We start from the raw sequence: 22,069 nt of genomic DNA, 5'->3' as shown, positions 1-22,069 counted from the left end.
TAAATTTGTTAAAGTTGGGCTCTGCTCACAAGGGATAGTGAGGGGAGGAATCATCCCAAGCTTCAGGTTTTTTCATGCTGTTGTTTTCAGAGCTAGTTCTGGGGATCTGGCAATTTCTGGTACTTCCAAAGTGTGAGTGATACGGGGAAAGGTGTGGTCACTATTCTCCTAGTCTGTGCTCTGGTTCTTATCCAGAAAGAGCACTTGATCCTTTGCAGCCAAAAACACTACTGCTTCTCGTACTCATTTTGACCTTATCTTGATATATAGTGTGAGATGTTGGTCAATGCCTAGTTTTTGCCAAACTGCTTTCCAGTTTCTCCAGCAATTTTTGTTAAATTTTGTCAAATGATGAGTTCTTACTTCTAAAAGCTTGAATTTTTAGGTTTATCACACACTGGATTGTATGGTCATGGACTACTACACTTTGTGTACCTAATCCACATTATAGAAGTTGAGCTACCAATACCACTCCCCAAAGACAGCTAGCAGAGCTTCCAGAACCTGACTTTGAGAACCATAGTTTAACATAAAAGAACTTCACTTTGGCATACACATTGGAAATCAAGCCAACGATGACTGCTAAAATGATTATTATTTATTGAGTGGTTACTCCTTTCCACAAGGCACAGTGTAGTGGGTAATGGGTTACATTACAGATTATATAAGTCAAGGGTCCTGGAATCTTCCCTGTTCTCTCAGGTTCACTTGGGACCAAAGACTCTCTTGTCATAGAGGGTCTACTTGAATTGTGCTAATTCATCTTCTTGGGCACAGCAGCTAAGACCTGAGATCGGAGGCGCAGGACGTCCTGGTACAAGTTCCTTTGCAGGATGGAGCTGCTGCACAATATGGCCCCATAGAGAGCTCCAAAAAACCCACAAGTGAGCACATCCTGCCCTGAAAGGCAAAAGCAAAAGCAGGGTCATGGGAGTCATGTCAGGCAAACCTTCCTAATGACAAGAGCTATCCAAAAGTGGTGGGGGTGCATCTGCCTGGAACTAGCTGCCCTTCCCAGGTTGAGTTCATCACTTTGAATCTCATCACCAAGCTGCTGACTCAAGCCCTGATGGACTCCACATCCCTCAGCATCCTCTCCCTTCTGACTGGAGAGCTGAGTACCAAACTTCACCCAATGGCTTCCTTTGTGGAGGGCAGAAACTGGACTCTCAATTCATTCCACTTTGCATCTGCTGCCCTGAAAGGAACAAGGGGATTCTCTACCAGGCACCCCTTGGTCTCCCCACTGCTTCCCCTGCCTCCTTCTGCATGCTGAGGGAGCCCTTTGGATTGTGAGTTCATTGGGGGCAGGGACTGTCTCTCTCTTTCTTGATTGCATCCACAGTGCTTAGCACTAAATATATGTTTACTGGCTTGGACTGGAGCTTCTCCTCAGGTCTTCACTCAGAGAACGCATGTTAGAATGAAAATTCCTCTCCTGTAGGAGGTGGACAAAATGTTCACTTAAGTCCTTCCCAACTCAAGTTCTAGAATTCTGTGAACTGAATCCTGGGCCAAGCGGCAAGATACCACTGCATCTGTCAGCTCAGCGCTGAAGCTCAGGAGAGAAAGGACCCTGAGTTCTGGTCTGGCATAGGCGCCTTCTTCCTTTCTCTTCCAGGGACATTAATCAGGTCAACACAAAATGGCTACTTGCTAAAGGTGGAAGTGGGACTCAAGTGCTAAGCAGTCACTTTGCTCAGACCAGTCCTGGAAATCCAAGGGGACTGTCTTGAGGCACATATATTGCTTGTTCCTTGTTCCTTCTCCCCATCACTTCCCCCAACCCCATATCCCTGATTTCCTTGGGAGTTCACATATGTCACTTACTGCTCACATATGCTTATTATGTTAAGGCAAGGCCTGAGGAGAGATGAAGGGATTTAGGTTTAGGGGCACATGAGTGGATAGGGAAGGGAGGGAATTTAAGGAGAGCAGAAATCCCTATAGAGTGAGAGAGCATACCTGTTAGGTAGAGATTGGGGATGGGGCTCTGGGCCCGCATTGCAGCTATTACGTGGGGTTGTAGACGGCTCAGGTCATGGTCAACCCCATAGAGCTCTCCACGGGGGGCAGCCAGGAAGAACCGATTGCTCAGTGGGGACCCTGCTGAAACATTCTCCACCTGAGAAGGTAAGGAAAGTAGTCGAGGTGAGGAAATCCAGTAGTGCCCTCGGACTCCAGCATCTCTGTTCTTTTTCATTCTCTCCAGGCTGTATGCCTCCAAGGTGAGTCAGAACAATAGGTGCCTGCAGTTATATCCCCTTACCCACAGTGTGACATTCCTTTAGAACTCCTCTCGTATCAAGACAAGGAGAGAGATGGTAAAGGTTGAGCTACCTCTCTACCACCCACTTACATGACCCACCCTCTTTTCTCTCTTCCCACTCACTCCAGTACCTTCCCCTCCAACTGAGGATAAATTCTCATCAAAACAGACATGGAAGCATCTATGAAGGAGTCCTTCAGGGCCTCGTAGTCACTCCCTCTCTTGCCCTGGGGCTCGTCCTGCCATTCTTCAAACCACTCATAGCGGGCAGGCAATATAATAATTAGCGTTGATTTGTCTGTGGAGACAGAATTCTGGTCACTTTACTTGGTGTTGGGCCTATCCTCCTTCTTCCTTTCCCCTGTTCCATGGCCTCTGGTCCACCTGGGAACCTATTCTCCCATGCTGGGTCTTTGGCTGATGGTGATGTGATGTAGAAAAAGGGAATGTGTGCCACAGCTTTGTCCCTGGATAGGGACAGGTATTTCTCCATCCTGCAGGGAAAGAAGAGATCAGCCACATGATTGGTTCTCTACAGTTTGAATCAATGGGGCCCTTAAATAAAGAATCCCACACTTTTAGGTGGTGTCTTAACCCTCTCACAAGAAGGGGACAGGAATCATTCTCCCCAAACAGGACAGTTTAGTAGAAGAGGAGCCTGAAACTCCTTGGATCCAAAAATGCTGCCAGAGACAACTTAAAATGGTCAGTCTAACAAGGGATCCCGGCAGCTAGGGTAAGGGGAAGGTAGAGGAGATGGAAGGGAAAAAAAGGTACAGGAGCTTCTAGAAGGATGTCTGACTTCAAACAGGAAGAGGGAGCAACTGGCTATGGAAATCCCAGGTCTCTGAATCAATTTGGGAGGAGGATCAATGGGTGCCCCTCAGCCCCAACTCTCCTCCTTTAGGTCTTACGCCTTGTCTATGTCTGTGTCAAAGTAGATATAATGGTTCTTGGCTTCCAGACCCAGGTCACTCTTGGAGCCCTGGAGGCAGATGAAGATACAAAGTGTAGACAAGCCATGCTGCACCATTCCCAGCTGGGTCTGTATACCTGTCAAAAAGACTAGTGACCTCAGGACTCAGAGACAGACTGGCAGCCACATATATGCCTACAGATGGGGTTGGTTAATGTTACTTACTTCAGACAAGCTTACCTGGTGGTTGAAACTTACCCATTTTACCAAAGGGACAGCATGCTGGACACTCTTGCTTCTTCTTGTGAGTGGATCAAGACATTATTCCTACTTTCTAAAATATTTCATGGACGAAAGGTCAAGGGACTTGAGAAAAGATCTCTTCAGATCCTTCAGATCAGCAGAGGGAAATTGTGACCTGTGTCTAATAATTAGATGGTAGAATAATGCAGAGGAGGAGACTTCAAGCTAAGCAACAGATAGGAGGCTGTTCCCAAAGAGACAGGAGTGTCAACTTGTCCTCCAAACAACAATAACGTGAATGGTATATGCCAGGGATGGGGAACCTGTGGCCTTGAGGCCACATGTGGCCCTCTAGTCCTCAAGTGCAGCCCTTTGACCAAATCCAAACTTCATGGAACAAATCCCCTTAATAAAAGGATTTGTTCTGTAAAACTGGAACTCAGTCAAAAGGCCGCACCCAAGGACCTAGAAGGCCACATGTGGTCTGGAGGCTGCAGGTTCCCCACTCTTGGTATGCTATCAACTGCACATGGCAACTCCCTAAAGGGTACAGACAAAGCCATCTGTCAACCAGCTATCACTGATCCAGAGTTCTGGTGTCTTTCCATGGCAAATATCCAATATACGACAGAGAACCTCTCACACTTGCCAAACCTCACTACCACAAACTTGTGGTGACTGTGGTGCTGATAAATAACTGACAAAAAGGATCTAGAAGGCATTGCCAACGATTATGAAGTCTTGAGCCACAGTGCCCTCTGGGGGCGCCCTCTCCCTTCCCTCACCCCATGTGGCTGCTCAGGCTGCTTAGATGAGATGGTCTCACCAGCTGTGACCATTCAAGTAAGGCCTTACTGTCTGCTCCAGTCCCCCCAGGGCTGACCTGCTGCTGCTTTTCCTTCCATTCCTGTGGGTGATGTCATCTGACCTGCCCAGAGCCCCCCAAACCCTTGGGCCTTGCTATCTACCTGCACCCAGCTCACTAGTGTTGTCCCCCAAATAGAGTATGAACTCCTTGAGAGCAGAGACTGTCTTCACTTCTCTTGACAGCACTTTATAATGCTTAAAAACTTTTTCATTATTTCTTTCTGTTATGAAATTGAAGGCTAAGTGGCCCAGGCGTTTTTATCACTGCTGCTGATTATAGAGAAAAGTCTTAGAAGAATGAGACAAATTTAGGAAATGAACAGCTTATGAAACCAGTGTCTGAAATCTCAATCTGGATATCTGAATCAAGGCTGAAAATACAGACATGCTATGTTCCTGGCCAGAGATAGAGGGCATCTTATAAGAGTTGGGTACCAAGCTGTTGCCATATTTTCACTCATTATGCCATGTTCCCCACCATCCATTGATCTTGGAAGGGGTGCTGGAATACTCTTTGCTCCCCATGGTCACTTCCAGGTTCTCCCTTCACCGCCATGTCTCAGTAACCTTTCCTCCTGCAAGGTACACTCAATCCACATTTTCCACCCAATCATGATTCTAATAGCTGCTGTCTGCAGATCTCCAGGACACTGTCCTTCCTTCTTCAGCAAGTTCAGTGCCTGGGTCACAGTCTTTCTTTCCCTTTCTACTCCTGCTCTCATACCAAGAGCATTCAACATATCTACTGACACTCCCTCAAAACCCCTTTCCTCTCCAGCTTACTCACTGCCCATCACTCCTACAGAAAGGTCATATCTTGGATGCTGCCATCACCCATACATGCTCCACATCCATGTTCATGAGCTCTGAAATTCCTTTACCTGACTGACAGAACCTGTTGTCCTTCTACCTTTCTCTGCCTTGCCACCCCAAACTACTGCTTCTAGTCCCATCCACCTATCCGATTTTTCCCAGTCCATCACCCCTCACTGGTGGCATTCTCTCCCATCCACTCATTCATTCCATTTTGACCCCTTGGTGAATCAGCTCCCCTCTATACTATCTCCTTCTCTCTAGCCCCTTGCCCTTTCACTCTAGGAAGGATCTTGCCCTGATGGAACTGTAATTTTGGACCATGGTGACCATCCCCTAGTTTTGCTCCTGTTCTTGTGCTGCTGCACGAAGCTGGATCCAACAAGCTTGTGTTGCATAATCTTAATAAGGCCCTCATTGTGGCAAGCCCAGACTTGGATAGAGGAGTGGATAGAACACTGGGCCTGGAGTCAGGAAGACCCATGTTCAAATCTGGTATCAGTCACTAACTGTGGATAACACCAGGCAAGTCACTTAACCACTGTTTGCCTCAGTTTCATCAACTATAAAATGGGGATAACAACAGCAGGGTTGCTGTAAGCATCAGATGAGATAATAACTGTAAAGCACAGTGCCTGGCACTATATACAAACACTTAGTTCCTTCCCCTCTTTTATGTCTCCTTCGTGGAATCATCCCATTCACCAGAACAATATTTCCAAACATGTTCCACCCTCCTTGAGGCTCCCACAGTCCCCTGCTTCAGCAGGGAACTTTGCCTCATATTTCACTGAAAAACAGGCCATTCTCAGAGTCCCTCTTCTCTGCTCCTCACTTCACATCACCCATGTCTTCCACTGCTATTTCCTCCCTCTTCACACGAAGACAAAGCCTCTCTCCTTTCTCTCTCCTTGCACATGATTCTGTTCCACCCCATCTTCTCCAGATGATAGCCCCCTCTCACTAATCTCCAGTCTCTCCTTGTCTCCAGGTGACTTCCCTAATGTCTGCAAACATGTCCATGTCTCCCCCACATTAAGAAAAAATCATCACTTGGGGGAGGAGCCAAGATGGCAGAGTGAGAACAACTACTCACTTAAGCTCTTAGACAAAACTCCTTCAGATACCTCTAAAAATAGAACCTGACTAGATTTTGGAGGGGCAGAATTCAATAGAAGACAGACTGTGGCAGATTCACAGCCCAGGACAGACTGGAAGGTCGACAGGAAGGATCTGTTTCATGGGGCTGGAGGAGCACACAGTGCACAGTACAAAGGCTGTACCAGCATGTCCCCACCACAGCAGGACTGAGCAGGAACCCCCGAGTGGTCTGAGGCCACGGCCACACTGTGGAATCTCGGGCATATCAGTCCAAAGCCGTGGAGCCCCAGGTATCAGCAGCAGCCACTCCTGAGACTATTAGCCCGCAGATTAAATGTCTGTAAGTCACCTACTTGAGCTTCTGGGAGCCAAGATGGCAGAGTGATCAGTAAATGCTCTCTCCCCCTCCCCTTGTTGACCTTGAAAGACCCATAAAATATTTCCCCAGAAAAATCCTGAAAGAGGCAAACAGTCTCTTAGCACACAAGGCTGGAAAATCGCAAAGGGGGGCGTCCCTCTTGCTGTGGCTGAAAGGGAACAGTGCAGGACTGGAGCTGTCCCAGACAGCCCCACCTCAGCAAACCAGGAGAAGATCCTGAACCCCAGGGAGGTGGAACCTGCAACTGCCAACACCAGGACCCCAGGCATGCTTCACCACCCCAAGGGAATCAGGAAGACACTAGGGCAGCTGGGATCACCAACCCCTGAGCTTGCGTATGCTCTAGCTCAGCAGAGGAGACCTGCTGTAGACTGACCACCCCACCCCCACACTTAAGGAGCTAGCTCCAGGGTAAGTGGGGGGAAAATACAAAAAGACTTCACCTGGCCTCTGCTTTCTCACACCAGCCAGCTCAGCACCAGGTAAGCTGGAGCATTTTAGCTTTTAGCTGAAAGAACCAGAGGCCACAACACACAAAGCCTCAAGTTCAACACACAAGAACTGTGGGACAGAGCCCCTTGTGCCCTAGAAGCAGAGTTCTATTTAAAAGCCAGGAAAAGCGTGATCATCATCATTATGAGTAAGAAGCAAAGCAGAAAAGACCATAGAATCTTTCTATAGGGACAAGGACTAAAACACAAATACTAAAGAGGTCAGCAGAGAGTACAGTAGAGAGAGACTGTACTCCCCTCTGGAACTTTAGAAGGGAATATGAACCAGTCACAAGCACAAAGAACACTCTTGGAAGAGCTGAAGAAGGATTTTTAAAGCCAAATTAGAGAAATAGAAGAAAAACTGGTCAATGATTTTAAAAATATGAGAAAAAAAGAACTCACTGAAGAGAACATAAAAATCATCACTTGACCATTCCATCAACACTGTCATCCTCCATTCTCCCTTTTGTGGCTAAACTCCTCCAACAGGCATCTACACCACATGCCTGCTCGTCCTCTCCTCTCCTTCTCTTAACTCTCTTCAGTCTGGCTTCCACGTCACCAATTAAACACAACTGCTCTCTCCAAAGTCACCAAGGACCTCGTAACTGCCAAAGCCAGTGGTCTTCCTCAACCTGAATCTCAAAACCTCTCTGCAGCTTTTGACACTGTCATCACCCTCTTCTCCTTGATTCCCTTCTCTCTCAGTTCTCCTCCTAGCTGTTGGACTGCTCTTTCTCAGTCTGCTTTGCTGAATACAAGCCATGCCCATTAACAGTGGGTCCTCTTCTCTTCTCCCTCTCTGCTGTTTTGCTGGTGATCTCATCAACTCTCATGTATTCGATCATCATCTTTATACAAATGATTCTCAGATCTATTTGTCCAGATATGACCTCTCTCCTGGCCTCCAGTCTCACATCTCCAGCTATCTACTGGACATCTTGACCTGGATGTCCCAATGACATCTTTAACTCAACATGTCCAAAACTGAACTCAATATCTTTCCTCTTTCTGAAGTTCCCCATTTACTGCCAAGGGCACCCCATCTCCCAGTCACCCACACTGATGACCTAGACATCATCCTTGACTCGTCACTCTCCAATGCCCTGCTTGCCCATTTCAGTCCATTGCCAAGGCCTGTACATTTTACCTTCGTATCATCTCTGCAGACTCCCCTCTTTTCCTCTGACATTGCCACCACCATGGTGCACCCTCTTATACCTGAACAACAGCAAGGCCTCCTGGTTGTCTCCCTGCTTCAGATCTCTAGTCCCTCCAGTTCTGCCACTCTCTCCTTGGTGAAAATGACCTTTCTAAAGTGCAAGTCAGCCCTGGTCACTCCCACTTCCAAAACTCTCCCTGTTATGTGTAGGATCAAAAAAAAAAAATCTTGTTTGGCTCTCAAAGCCCCTCATATTCCGACCCCTTTCCACCCTTCCAATCATCTTATACTTACTATCCTCCAAATACTGTTCAATCCATTGTCTTCCTGGCTGTTCCTCAAACTAGACTCTCCATCTCCCGATGTCAGGTGTCTTTACTGTGTGCCTCCCTCCCCCATCTCTGCCTCTTAGCTTCCCTGGCTCCTTTCAAATCTCAGCTAAAGTCTGATTTGTGAGAAGCTTCTCCTAATCCTCCTCAGTCTCTGTACCTTCCCTTTGAGATCATCTCTAAGTTATCCTGTTTGCACATCACCATGTACATGGCATCTCCTCCGTTAGGCTGGGAGAACCCTGGGAGCCAGAGCTGGGTTTTGCCTGTGTATCTACAGTGCCAACCACATAGTAAGCACTTAGTAAGACGCTGATTAGTTTGCTTTGCTGAAATGCTTTTTCCCCCTTTTTAAAAAAAATTTTTGTTACAAGACCTCCCTGAGGAGGGGAAGGGAATATATTTGGAAATGGAGGTGATATGAATCAAAAGGAAACAGGTAGCATTTTAAAAATTAAATCAATTTGATTTTTTCCTTCACCTTGACCTTGAGCCTCCCTCCTTTTCTCCACAGTGATGGGTCTCATCCAGGTGAACCTTCCCCTTAATTGATGCCTTTCATTTTGACAATACGGTCATTTCTAAATATGTCCCTCCCTTCTTCCCTCTTCAGCAAACTTTCCCTTATGGCAAAGACTGAAAAAAAAATGGATGAGCAAACCAACTGACAAATCCCCAGTCACAGGATGTGACTCCTTGGGTCCTCCCATTGTGCATGTACAGTTCCTAAAATGACTTCTGCTGGATACTGGTCAGTCACCATCACCTTCCTCTGACTCCAGCTTCTCAACAAAAACAGAAATCTGCAGTCACAGATTTGAGCTCCCTTTTTTCCATCACCCTCTGTCACCACTTTGCCCCTTGGTGTTAATACCACTGCCTTTGGGCTATGAGCCTGTCTCCTCACTGCTCTTCCTCCTAAGCACTCTTGTTCAGAGGATGGTGGGTTTTAGCTCACTGAGCTAATGCCCAGACTCCAATGCAGGTCTTCTGATTCCAAATCCCTTATCCTCCCAGCACTCGGCCCAGAGCCAGGTGCACACTAGGAGCTCAGTAAATGCCTGTGGTCTTCGTTGATCTTCATGGTCACTCTGCTTTAGTTAAGGCATCTTCCACATCTCAACCACAATGCCCCTCTCCCACCAAAACAAGTTTCTTCTGGCCTCGAAGCCCCCAATCAAGGGAACCCTAAGCCTCCTATCGTTCCTTCCTCACAAGCCCCGCCCCAGAACCTGACCTTCTCTCTCCAAAATCCACAAATGTGTGTGAGCTTGGAGAGGTGCACAGCCTGTCTGAGGGCCTACAAATGTCTGTCCATGGTCTGTTCTGCCTGTGCACAGTGAAAAGGAGTATGGAGATTCAGAGCATTGAGGGCATACTATAAATGACTGTGGCTTAAGAGCCACCAAGCCTGCCCTGCTTCCTGAAAGGGGAACCTGAGTTTGAATCCAGCCTCAGATACTTCCTAGTTGTATGACCCTGGACCAATCACTTTACCTCTTTTCGCCTCAGTTTCCTCATCTACAAAATAGGATTAATAATACCAACTACCTCCCAGGGTTGTTTTGAAAATCAAACAAGAGATTATCTACATAGCGCTGTGGAAACCTTCACATGCTATGAAAGTGCTAGCCACCAGCAGATGGACATCCAAGAGGAGTGAGACACGGACAGGAGGAGGAGTCCACGTACAAGAAGAGGACAAGAAGGATCAGAAAGATGGAGGCTGATGGCAAAGGAGGCTGCCACCCAAGCCCCAGGCCTGGCCTTTCAGAGGGCACAAGGGAGGCAGTGTTCCATCTTTCCTAAGGGGGAAGATCTGCAGAACACAGCTGAACCAGCCTAGAAGTACAGTGGGGAAGGACAAGAGGCTTTTACCTGGCAAGCAGCGGGCCTTCTCAGGCAGCAAGCGCTCGTAGGTATTAAATATTCCTGCGCTGGAGATCACAATGGGAGCGTATATGTTCATCAGGTCATGGCCCTTCTTGACGCTGACACCTGGGGAACAGAGGAAACTGGATAAGGTCTGGAAAGCACAGAGAGGGAAGAGAAGCCCCACTGGCCCAAGAAGCACAAAGGTGCGACCTGGGCTCATACACAGGCTCCTACGTGGGGAGAAGCCTTAGCATAACAGTGCAGCAGGTGAAGCTTTTTTCAGGAGCCCCAGTTCCCCATTCCCTAGTTGCCCTCCTCCTCAAGCTATTTCCTGACATCATATCCCCCATCTATTTCTGCCTCAATTTCACCCATACTGAAAATGTCACTTATCCTATGAAAATTCTTTTGCCAAAGTAATCCATTCTTGTCCTTAGAACTCTCCTAGTATTTGGTCTGTCCCTGTCTAATGACGCCTATCATATTCTAATTAATGTTATGGTTGCCTATGACTTACTACTTACTACGACTTATTGGTGCCTGTTAACAGTATCTGCGCCTCATGTCACAACCTTGGCATTATCAATGATTCCTTGCTCTGTCTTATAACAAATAAGCCATTGGGTATGAATACTATCATGTCCACCTCCACAGTATCTCTGATATCCACCTTCTCTCAGCTCAAACGGCCACCACCCTATTTTAGACCCTCAGTACTTCTGGCCTGGACTACTAAAACAACCTCCCAATTGATCTCCCCATCTCAAATCCAGGTTCAGCCCAGTTGCCAAAAGAATTCCCTAAGGGACAGGCCTCACCATGTCCCTTCTCCACTTACTGAACTCCAGCAACTCTCTAATGCCTCTAATTGCCTCAAAATCAAACGTCTTCTTTTTAGTTTTTTTAGCTTTTACAAGTGGTTTCCCTCTGCTATTCCAGCCTCTTATACCTTACTCCCCTTTCTGCAGCCTGTGGCCTACCCCAGTGAATGGACCTGCCACATCCCTCCATCGAACCTGACAAGGCTGTCTCTCCTGCCTGGAACATACACCAACCTCAACTTAGCCTCTAGGGTTTCCTAGCTTCCTTCAGATTCTACTCTAGTGCCACTCACTACATGAAGCCTGTCCCAATGTCAATTTCCCAGAAGCTCATTCTTCCCCACACAGAAAACTTTTACTTCACATTGATCTTGTATACCCTTTATAAATGTATGTGTAATTTCTGACAGCATGTAATTTCTCCGAGGGTAAGGGTGATTTCATTGTTGTCTCTGCATTCCTAGAGCCTAGCACAAAATAGGTATTTAAAAAGTGCTTGTGATTACATAACTATATTTCTGAACCTGATTTCCTTCTCCCTGAGGGCAGTTACCATGTTTTACTCAATGTTGTAGCCTCCACAGCCCTTACCATACAGAGTATCTTAGCACATAGGAAACCTTCAATAACTATTTTACCAATGAAGGATTCAGCAGAGCCCTGCCCTCTGATGGGTCCTGTTAAAGTCACACTCCTCATTCCTGATCTTGACTATAGATCCCATTGTTCAACCCACATGTAGCAGCCAGCTCTGCAGCCCATCATCTGCACCCTGGAGCCTCTACCTAATCCTCTTTCCTTGACTCACTTTCCTAAGCCCATCCCTCTCACCCTTCTCTCACGATGGGACCCCCAGCTCTCACCACAGGCTCTTCCAGCAGAATCCAGCAGCACACTCTCCACTGTTGCCCTGGTAAGGACTGCACCCCCAGTCCTCTGAATCACTGGGATAATGTGAAAAGCAATTTCACTGGAGCCTCCCTGAGGATAAAAGGCTCCATGCAGGTAGTGAGTGATAAGTATGCTATGCATAGAGAAACTGGCATTCTTTGGGGGAACACCTGTGGGAGAGAAGCAACATAAGTGTTTAAGGCTTAGCACTAACACCTTACAGGCAAGGATAACAATCCCTTCCAAAATGAGTTTCCTCAGTTTACCTCCAGGACCAGAATCTCTCCCAATCCCTAATCCAGCAAAGAACCTCGTAACCAACCAAACCTGGACTAATGGGAGAGTTCTCCCTCAACACTGCAAGGATGGTTTATTTAAAGATGACAGCCACATCTCACAGGACAGCAAGAGTTCCAGGGCATGGAGTGAAGGGAACTTCTATGGGGTAGAATGACAGATGACCAGCCTTCTTGATCACAGACTCTTAAGAGTCATAGGTATAAACCATCCGCCCATGTCCCGTAAAGAAAGGAAGAAACAACCTGAGAGCCAAGAAACCAGCAACCTGTTCACACAGGCCACTTCCTCCCTATCCAGCTGCATCTTTTACCTCCAGTGTCCCCAGAAGCCAAGGTCCATACCATAGGTGGGAAAGATGTAGCTGAGCACAGTTTTGAGGTCCGGGGAGGCATGCAGCTGGTTGAGCACATCTGCTAAGCTCTGGGTGGCTGCTCGCAAGAAAGGGGAGAAAAAGGCCAGCAGCCCCAACTTGTCCATTAGCCTCACCACAGGCAAAGGGATGAACTTCAGCTTGATTATATGAGGGACTCCTTTTGCTACCTCCTGGGGAAAGAAAGGAACCCAGGGAGAAAGAAGTTACTGCAGCCAAGAACCAGCGCAAGAGGTGAGGCCCCAGTGACATGGGCCAGATCTCAATCACTCAGACAGGCAGTTTGGGGAAGAAGTGACTTGTGAGGTAAGACTTAACTGTCCACCTCTGCCAGATCACGTCTTAGTCTCTTCATGGGAACCCTTACTGCTTGTAAAGGAGGAAATCCCTAACGTCCCCAAGGCATGGAAATGCCAGGCAAACCTCTAATGTCCTAATGAGAAGTAGTTGGGGCCAGAACTCTCATCCTCCCTCAATCTCCACCCTCCTGTAGTTCAATGTTGGCCCTTCCTGGGACTCTGCATGTGGGGAGGAGCCTGCCAGGTCAGCCCAGTCTTACCTTCACCATCTTCATGTACTTGTCAATGGTGGCTTCTTCATGAGGAAACTTTTCCTTGAGGCCCTGAACATAGGCTTTCTCCCCAGAATACATGGAGAACTCCCTTCTCCCACTGGGTTCCTCCAGTACCACAACATCAAAAGGTGAATCCAAGGGAGCCCAGTCCAGCTGCCCCTCTGTGATCTGGTCCAGGAGGAAGCGGTTAAAGCCATCCTCTTTCAACCACCCAACATAGTGGATTCCTGTCAAACAGTGGCAAGGAATGGATATGTTGCTGCGCATAACCCCACAGAGGTAGAGAAAGAAGGAAAGTCACATGAAGGTGGCTGGAAATTTCCAAACTTTCCCTCATATAGATCAACCCTGGGATCAGCCTTAGGTAACAGCAAAGCCCAAGACCAGCTGTCCTTTACTCGGCAGCTCAGTGGTGCACTGGCCAAAGAGCTAGGCCTGAAGTCAGCAAGACTTGAGTTCAGATCTTGTCTCAAACACTAGCTGTGTGATCCTGGATGAGTCACTTAATTCTGTTTGCCTCAGTTTCCTCATCTGTAAAATGGGAATCATAATAGCACCTACTTCCCAAGGTTGTTATGAGAATCACATGACATGATATAGCTGTAAAGAGCCCACAGCAGGCAATTCATAAAAGCTTGGCCTTTGTTTTGTTTTGTTACTGTGTAGACTCTGCCACTCCTGTTTAGGTGTCTTCTCCCCACTGGGGCCTCCTCTCACTGATGAGCTCTTCTCTGAGCCACCCTTTTGAGAAGAGATCTAGTCTAGCCAGCCTTCCTTTTCCAGACTTTGCCCCAGTGATTCAGCTTCCTTCCCTGCTTGACTCACCCTCCCAGGGTTCTCTTCTTCCATCAGCTGCGTGCATCTCAAAACCTCCATGTTTGAGGAAGGGCCCAGCCCAGCCATGCTCCACCCCACCTCACCCCACTCCTTCTCCCCATTAGAACATAAGCCCTTTGAAGACAGGGACTGTCTCTTTTTGCTCCTGTTTATACCCCTTGTGCTTACTGCTAGACCTGGCCCACAGTGAGGACTTTAAAAAGGCTTGTTGTCTGGACTTGACCCAGAAGCAGGGATAACCTCCCCTGCTCCAAGCAAATCTCCCTGTTTGAACATTAAATTCTTGTGTATCAGAAGAAAAAAAAGAGTCCCCAGGAGGGAGAGAGACTCACTAGACCAATGAGGATGCCCAGTTTCAGCTTTAGTCTGGTCCCCTCTAACTCCTGATCCAAGTCACTTGGTGTCAGCTAAGCTTCAATAAGATCATTAGTCTGGAGATAGAAGGGACCTCAGAGGCCAACAGGTCCCATCTTCCTCATTTTACAAATAAGGAAACTGAGGCCCAGGGAGGCAGTTAGAAGCAGAGTCCAGCTCTGGCCTCCAGTCTTGTGACTCTGAGTTTAACCTTCTCTTCCCTACCCTGCACTGCCACCCTCCCAAGTGCCCTGAAACAGAGAATGCCAATTCCTCCCCTGACTCACTTTACCTGTGTCAAACTCAAGGCCACTTTGTTTAAAGGTATGGCAGCAGCCACCTGCCTTGGTGTGTTGCTCCAGCACCAGGACTCGCTTTCCAGCTTTGGCAAGGGTGGCCGCTGTCGCTAGACCCCCAATGCCACTCCCGATCACTATGGCATCCAGCTGGTCTGGCACACGGCTGGCAGAGAAAGCTGTCAAATGAAGTATGGGAGAGATAGCATATCAACCTCTGAGACAATACCAGATGAGTGGGAGGTGGAACATGAAACTAAGTTAGCATCTCTGGTCACATACAATAAGAAAAGCCACAATACAAGACTGGCAGTGAGATATGTAATCTGAATTGGCATAGTCTATTCCAATGAAAAATTTCCACAGCTAAGCAGCACCTGACTCATCAGATAACAGCAGCTGAGAATCACAAAGGTGAGGTTAGAACCTGGAGTCCAAACAATAATATAGTAAGATTCTGGGTCTTCCCCTCCCAGACCGATTTTTTTTTTATTAGGTAAAAGAGGCCATTCTCTGCCCCGTTTCTTACCTAGCCTTAATCACTGAATCAGTGTTGCCTCAGTCAAAAGGAGACCCATTAAAGACTTTAGCTTAAAAAGGCCAAGGTCTCCAATGCATCTGGAGCCATTTTCAGTTATCTTGATTCATATCTGGCCACTGGATGCAGATGGCTCGGGAGGAGAGAGTGAGGCTGGTGACTTTGTGCAGCCCTCCCTTACTTAAATCTAATTCACTCGCATATCATGGCATCACCTCCCTGATGCCATGGTCCTCTTCAAGAACAAAGGACAAACACAGCAACCATAGGATTAGGAATGGATGACCAGCATAGGAGCAGAGAGAAGGCAGAGTACCTCGCACAAGCTCAGCAGTTAAGAAATGTTTGTTGAATAAAATAACAAATGATATGGGACAGCCTGGACGCAAATGTGACAGAGCCATGATTCAAAGCTGGGTCCTTGAATTCCAAATCCAGTGTCCTTTCTGCTAAACTGTACAATCTCATAGGTGAGGCCTGGGAGGCAGGACCTGAGTCCACATCAGACACATCCAAGGAGGGGTGACTCAGCTTTGGGGAAGGGGCTGGGCAGCCAACCCACTTTGGAGCAGTTCTAATGTGAGGAAGTGTTCCTGGCATCAGATCTACATCTGCCCCTTTGAGATTCAGCCCATAGTTCCTGGTTCTTCCCTCTGGGGTCAGACAGAGTAAGTCTGATCCCTCTTCTCAGCCTTTGATACTTGAAGACACTGACCATGCCTCTCTTTAAGGTCTTTCCTCTCTAAGCTAAATATCCTCCACCTGCTATTACTTCAGATTTCTTGGGCAGCTAATATTTTCCAAATTCCCCTTGCTCATCCAACCCACACCTACATATCTCCATCCTATCTCCAAGGTCTATGCAGTAGACCTGTCCCAAGAAGACCTCTAGCATCCCCTGGTCTCTTTGCCTAGTCAGTTTGGAAACAGAGATGAGGCCTGGAAACCAGCAGGGTAGGGAGTGCTGGCCTTGGACTCAGTCAATAGAAAATCAAAAATCATGAATTAAGGGCCAACTATGTGCTAGGTCCTCTGCTAAGTGCTGAGATACAAGAAAAGGAGACCTGCCTTTGAGAAGCTTATAGTTGAATGGGTGAAACAACTTGTACAGATATTGGCACATACAGAGCAGATGGAAGGAGCTAGGAAACTAAGAAAGGTGACACTGGAGCATAAGAAGCTGAGGTGAGGAGGGGAAATAGTCTAGGTTTGTGGAAAGGCAGTGAGGAGATGAGCATCACAGATTGGAAGAAGCTGGTGTTGTCATAGTGCCCAGAGAGCTGGGCTTGGGGTCAGGAAAAGCTGAGTTTAAATCTGGCCTCAGACACTTACTAGCTTTAGTGTGACCTTGGGCATGTCACATAACCTATGTTTGCCTCAGTTTCCACATCCATAAAATGGGGATAATAAGAATACCCACCTCCCAGGGTTGTTGTGAGGATCAAATGAGGTAGTAGCTGTAAAGCACTTTGCATGGTGCCTGGCACATAGTAAGTGATATATAAAGGAGAGCTGTGGCTATTAGTTTTTAAATGAGCAGCTGCAAGTATCTAGCATAGCTAGAACAGAGGTAGAGCATGTGAAGGAGATAAGAAGGTTGGAAAGTTAGCACAGGGCCTGGTTATGAAGAGCTTTACAGGCCAAACAGAAGAATTAATATTTGATCCTAGAAGTAACACGGCACCATTGAGTCTATTGAATTGGGAAAGGATAGGGAAAGGGGGAGGGGACAGACCTAAGCTTTAGGAAAATCGCTTTGATAGCTGAATGGAGCCTAAATTAGAGTAGGAAGACACTTGAGGCAGGGAGATCAATCAGAAAGTTATAATAGTACAGGCAAGAGGGAATGAGGGTCTAAACTAGGATGATGGCTAGAGTAGAAGGAAGGTAAACTATGGAAGAGATGGAATGAGGAGAAAAACAGTAAGACTGGACAACTGACTGGTAATGAAACTGAAGAATCAAGGACAATGCTGTGGCTACAAGCCTGGGAAGATGGACAGGGAAGTTCAAAAGATGGGACTGTTTGAGAAGAGAGAGAATGAGGTCAGTTTTGGAGATGTTCAATTTGGGATGCCCATGGGATCTCCTCTTTGTAATGTCTAATAGATATTTGGTGATGTAGGATTGCGGTTCAGGAGACTAGAGCTGGATCTAGATATGTAGGAGTCATCAATAGAGAGGGGATCACTAAAACCAGGGAAGCTGCTGAGATCTCCTAGTGAGAGAGTGTAGAGAAAGAAGAGGCCCCAAGGTAGAGGTTGGGGATGCCAGGAGGTAGTAGGTCCAATAGGAATGAAGATGCAGCCAAAGGGATTGAGGAGTAGTCAAACAGGTTGGAGGAGAACCAAGAGAAAGCAGTGCCACAAAAACTGAAAGAAGGGAATTTCCAAGAGGAGAAGGTGGTTAATACCTTTTAGGAGAGGTCAAGGAGGATTAGGCCACGAGAACTGGCAATTAAGAGATCACTGATGGATATATAACTTGGAGACACTAAGTATGGCATCATAAATAATTAGGTGAGCAAGGAAGAAATTGCTTTTTAGATAGATCTATGGACAGGGAAGAAATCATGAACAAATGTGGGCTAGAGAGGATCTAAAATAGACAGTTTTGATTACATAAAATTAAAAAGGTTTTGGATAACAAAACCCAATGCAACTCAAATTATAAGGGAAACACGCAGGGGGAATCTTTGCAACAAGTTTCACTGATCAGAATTTCTTGTTCAAGATCTATAAGGAATTCATTCAAATCTATAATAAAAGCCACTCCCAACTGATAATGATAAAAATAGGCAGTTTTCTAAGAAGCCCAAGTTATCAATGGCCATATGAAAAAAATGCTCAAAATCACTAATAATTAGAAAAATACAAATTACAGTAACTGTGAGGTTCCACCTCACATCCATCAGATAGGCAAAGATGACAAAAAAGGAAAATAACAAATGCTAGAAGCTCATACGAACATTAAATGCCCTATTGGCAGAGGTGTGAAGTGCTTTGGGCATTCTGGGAAGCAATTTGGAACCATGCCCAAAGAGTTACTTAATTATGAACCCACTACTCAGCCTATAACCCAGAAGGTCAAAGAGTGGAAGGACACACAGATGCAAAAATATTTCTACCAGCTTTTTTTTATGATGGTAAAGAGCTGGAAACTAAGGAGGTGCCCTTCAATGAAGAATGGCTGAAAAAAAATCATGATATATAAATATAGTACTATAACAGAAGCCAGGAAAGCCTGGAATGAAATGACACAGAGGGAAAAAAGTTAAAGCAGGAGGATATTGTCAAAACAAACAACTTTGAAAGAGGTAAGAACTCTGGTGAATACAATGATTGAGAATTATTCCAGAGGACCAGTGGTACCTCCTGACAGAGGTAACTGACTCAGGGTGCAGCTGGGGAAAATTTTTTTATATGATCAATGTGGGAATTAGTTTTGCTTGACTGAGCATATTTGTTATATGAGGCTTTTTTTTTTCAGTAGGGGTGGAGGGAGTAAGAAAAGATAGGTTTTTGTTCAAAATTTTAAATTATTTTTAACAAGGAATCTTCACTGAGGAGAGATCAGTTGCACCTGAAATTAGAGGTTGGAAGTCAGATTGTAAGGACTTGAGAAGAGAGCAAGGCAGGCACTGAGTTTCAGAGAGTTTATCTGAGAAGGGGAGACAAGACATAGGATGAAAGAGAGTCACAGCAGATGGGAGGATACAGTGAAGAGAAAGGATGTGCCCAGGATTTGGATGGCTAGCACACTCAATAAGCAGTTATTCGGTGCCAGGGGTGAGGGGTACAAGTTCCAAGAGTAACTGGGCTCTGCACAAACATGAGCTCAAGACAGTTCGCTGTGAGGGACCTGTAGGACTTCGTGGCTAGAAGTCACTGCCAGGGTAACTGTTGAGGGCCAGGGTGGAGTGCTGTTGACAAGATCAGGAAAGACCTTGGGGGAAACTGTTCTTTGAGACTGTGCTCATTATCATCCGGAATGGCTCTCCATGCCCCCCAGATGTTGCTGTCTCCGTGACACAAACATGAGAATTATAGAAAACAAGGGATATGTAAAATAGATGTCCTCTAAGCTAACAGTCTTTAAAGACAATAAGACTGGCCAAATCACTGGGACAAGAGACGAGCAGAATGTCATGTAGACTTGCAATTTCTGTCTATATATACCCCAACCCTCGGATCAATAAATGGAATTGGTCTATCTTTTCCAGCCTCCTGTGTCTCTTTTCTTCACCACTTCACCTAGCTGCGTAGGAGGGCCATCCGCTACAGGTAACCAGACACTTAAGAACTTGACCACACTTGGCCCCTATAGCCCTCCTACAGGACGTGGAGCTATAGTCCTAATTATTCATGGCTAGTCCGGAAGGAGCCCTAGCCTAGGAAGACCAACCTCTGCATACCCTTTGGCCCAGCAATATAAGGACTCAACCCGTATCCCAAACAGATCATAAAAACAGGGAAAGGACTCACATGCAGAAAAACATCTATAGCATCCCTTTCTGTAGTGGCAAAATATTGGAAAATGAGGGGATGCCATCCATTGGAGAATGGCTGAACAAGCTATTGTATAGGAATGTAATGGAATATTATTGTGAAATAAGAAATGATGAACAGGCAGATTTCAGAAAGTCCTGTAAAGACTAGTATGAACTGACAAAAAGTGAAATGAGAAGAACCAGAACATTGTACACAATATCAATATTGTGTGATGGTCAACTACGAAGGACTCAGTCCCTTCTCAGCAACACAGTGATCTAAGGTAAGGATAGAGGATCCTGAAGGAAAATGCTATCCAAACCCAGATAAAGAATTGATGGACTTTGAATGCAGACAAGCATACTTTTTTCACTTTATTTTCTTTTGTTTCTTCTTTCATAGCTCTGATTAATGTGGAAATGTGTTTTGCATGATAGCACATGCATAACCTATGTCAAATTGCCTATTTTAGGAAGGGGGAAGGGAGAGAGGAAAGAAGAGTTTGGAGCTCAGGATCTTGTAAAATGAATGCTGAAAATTGAATTGACATGTAAGTTGGGGGAAAAAATACTATTAAAAGTTTAAAAAAAAACATGGAAAGAGATGAGTGGCCAAATAATAGTACATTTAAGTCAGGCATGTGCTGTAAATGTTTAAATTATCTCTCCTGGAAACACCCTTTCATCTCCAGTATGCATGACACGCTTTAAGTTTAGTATGCATTATTAATATTTTCTTCATCACTTTATTCAACAACCATCAAAACAAATCAAGACCTGTTTTACGGTCTGCCAATTTCCAAAGTGTATATACATACAACGAAAATTAAAAATCTGCCTCTTGTAAGTCAAAGCTTGGCTGTAGCATACCCCTACTTGAAATGACTGAGGAATTTGAAAATAATAATGTTTAATCTTGAATCAGGGAATGATTTTTTTTTCTTTTGAGGTCACATTTTTAATATTTGGGATTTTTCCAATGACAGGTCAATATTTTTTAGCATCCACTTTTTAAGATTGTGTTCTAGATTCTCTCCCTTCCTAACTCCCGGTCTTCCACCCTCCCCTCCTTGCCATTGAAAATAAAGCAATCTGATGTCTTAGGCATATGCAGTCATGTGGAGCACACTTCCAGGTTGGTCTTGTTATGGAAGAACACACGGACAAAAAAAGAATAAAGTAAAAGAGGGGGATGGGAAGGGTGGGAAATGCTTCTATCTGCATTCGGACTCCTTCAGCAAGAGGATGGATTTTGAACTGATGGAAACTTAGGTGGCCCAGGCCTAGGGAAACAGGGAAAGGTGTAAATTAGACCTTGCCTTTAGGTATAAAAGGAAAGAAGTAAACTCAGCCTCTGGATCCGGTTTGTGGAAGCACGTGCCAGGCTGCCCTCGTTACCGTCCACAGCCGTCTACAAAAACAAACGCTAATGGGCAAGGGCGCTGCGGGAGGCTCCTAGAGAGGCACCTGCACGGCTTCGTAGCCGGAGGGCGCTGGGCCAGGCTGACCCGACACTTAGAACTGGACCGCGTTCGGCCCCGACAGCCCCTCTGGGGGCTCCGGGCCACACCCTAGTCTGACCTGTGGGGAAACTGAGGCTGGGGGTATGTGGGGGTGCCTCTACGTGGGGGGTGACCCGCCCTGAAACCCACGGGCCTGGGCCCACGCCACCTCCCCGCCAACCCTCCGCTTCCTGCTGCGTTTTACAAAGAGGGAAACTGAGGCTCGGCGCGGGACTCGCACCTTGCTTGAGGACCCTCTTGCGGGCCTCCTTGTCCGTCACCAGCGGCCCCCGCGGCCTCCTCACGTCCTTCGAGAAGGGGTTCGGGCCACCGCCGCCCCCGAGCCTCCGGACCCGGGTCACGAGCAGCGCGACCCCCGCCACCAGCACCAGCGCCCAGCACAGCCACAACGTCATGCTGACAGCCCCCGGATAATGGAGCCGAGGATGCTCGGTCCGGGATAAGTAGGGCGGGGAGGGGGGGGCGTTGCCCCGCCCCCACCCCGCCCACCCGCGCCACTGGGGCTGGCCGCTAGCCTGCGCAGCCCAGAGGCTCGACCTCGAACTTTGCCCCTCGACGCTCCGCCCGGTCCTGCGAGGATAGTCCTTGGCCTGGAGCCGTAGGGAGGACTCGCGAAGCCTGCTGGGAA

The 22,069-nt window shown here is 46.8% G+C and overlaps 1 protein-coding gene across 3 annotated transcripts; it reads right to left on the bottom strand.

Moving 5' to 3' along the window:
- Positions 1-576: 576 nt before the first annotated feature.
- Positions 577-22,018, bottom strand: LOC140521699 (all-trans-retinol 13,14-reductase-like). 3 transcript variants are annotated; one of them, XM_072637000.1, is made up of 11 exons: positions 21,662-22,018; positions 14,888-15,070; positions 13,390-13,631; positions 12,802-13,003; positions 12,133-12,330; positions 10,452-10,571; positions 3,184-3,322; positions 2,654-2,763; positions 2,401-2,567; positions 1,966-2,125; positions 577-900 (listed from the first exon to the last, which is right to left on the bottom strand). In XM_072637000.1, the coding sequence occupies exons 1-11, from the start codon at positions 21,834-21,836 to the stop codon at positions 755-757; spliced, it is 1,842 nt and encodes a 613-aa protein (XP_072493101.1). In that variant the 5' UTR covers positions 21,837-22,018; the 3' UTR covers positions 577-754. The 3 variants fall into 3 exon arrangements, with proteins under 3 accessions (XP_072493101.1, XP_072493099.1, XP_072493100.1); XM_072636998.1 differs by having other exon boundaries at positions 577-1,198; positions 21,662-21,923; XM_072636999.1 differs by lacking the exons at positions 2,654-2,763; positions 3,184-3,322 and having other exon boundaries at positions 21,662-21,920.
- Positions 22,019-22,069: the final 51 nt, after the last annotated feature.

This window comes from Notamacropus eugenii, chromosome 1 (genome assembly GCF_028372415.1).
Source record: "Notamacropus eugenii isolate mMacEug1 chromosome 1, mMacEug1.pri_v2, whole genome shotgun sequence".
In the NCBI taxonomy this organism is placed as follows: domain Eukaryota; kingdom Metazoa; phylum Chordata; class Mammalia; order Diprotodontia; family Macropodidae; genus Notamacropus; species Notamacropus eugenii.
Note: the sequence above shows the minus strand (reverse complement) of the source record. Positions and strands in the feature narration are given on the sequence as shown.

What these genes read in the sequence shown, in the direction of transcription:
- LOC140521699 (XM_072637000.1), bottom strand. Translation starts at nt 21,836, where the DNA reads ATGACGTTGTGGCTGTGCTGGGCGCTGGTGCTGGTGGCGGGGGTCGCG. An exon ending in GAAGGCCCGCTGCTTGCCAG is followed by an intron (nt 3,323 to 10,451) that starts GTAAAAGCCTCT and finishes TCTTTTTGACAG; the next exon opens with GTATACAGACCCAGCTGGGA. An exon ending in GACACAGACATAGACAAGGC is followed by an intron (nt 2,764 to 3,183) that starts GTAAGACCTAAA and finishes CTTTCCCTGCAG; the next exon opens with GATGGAGAAATACCTGTCCC.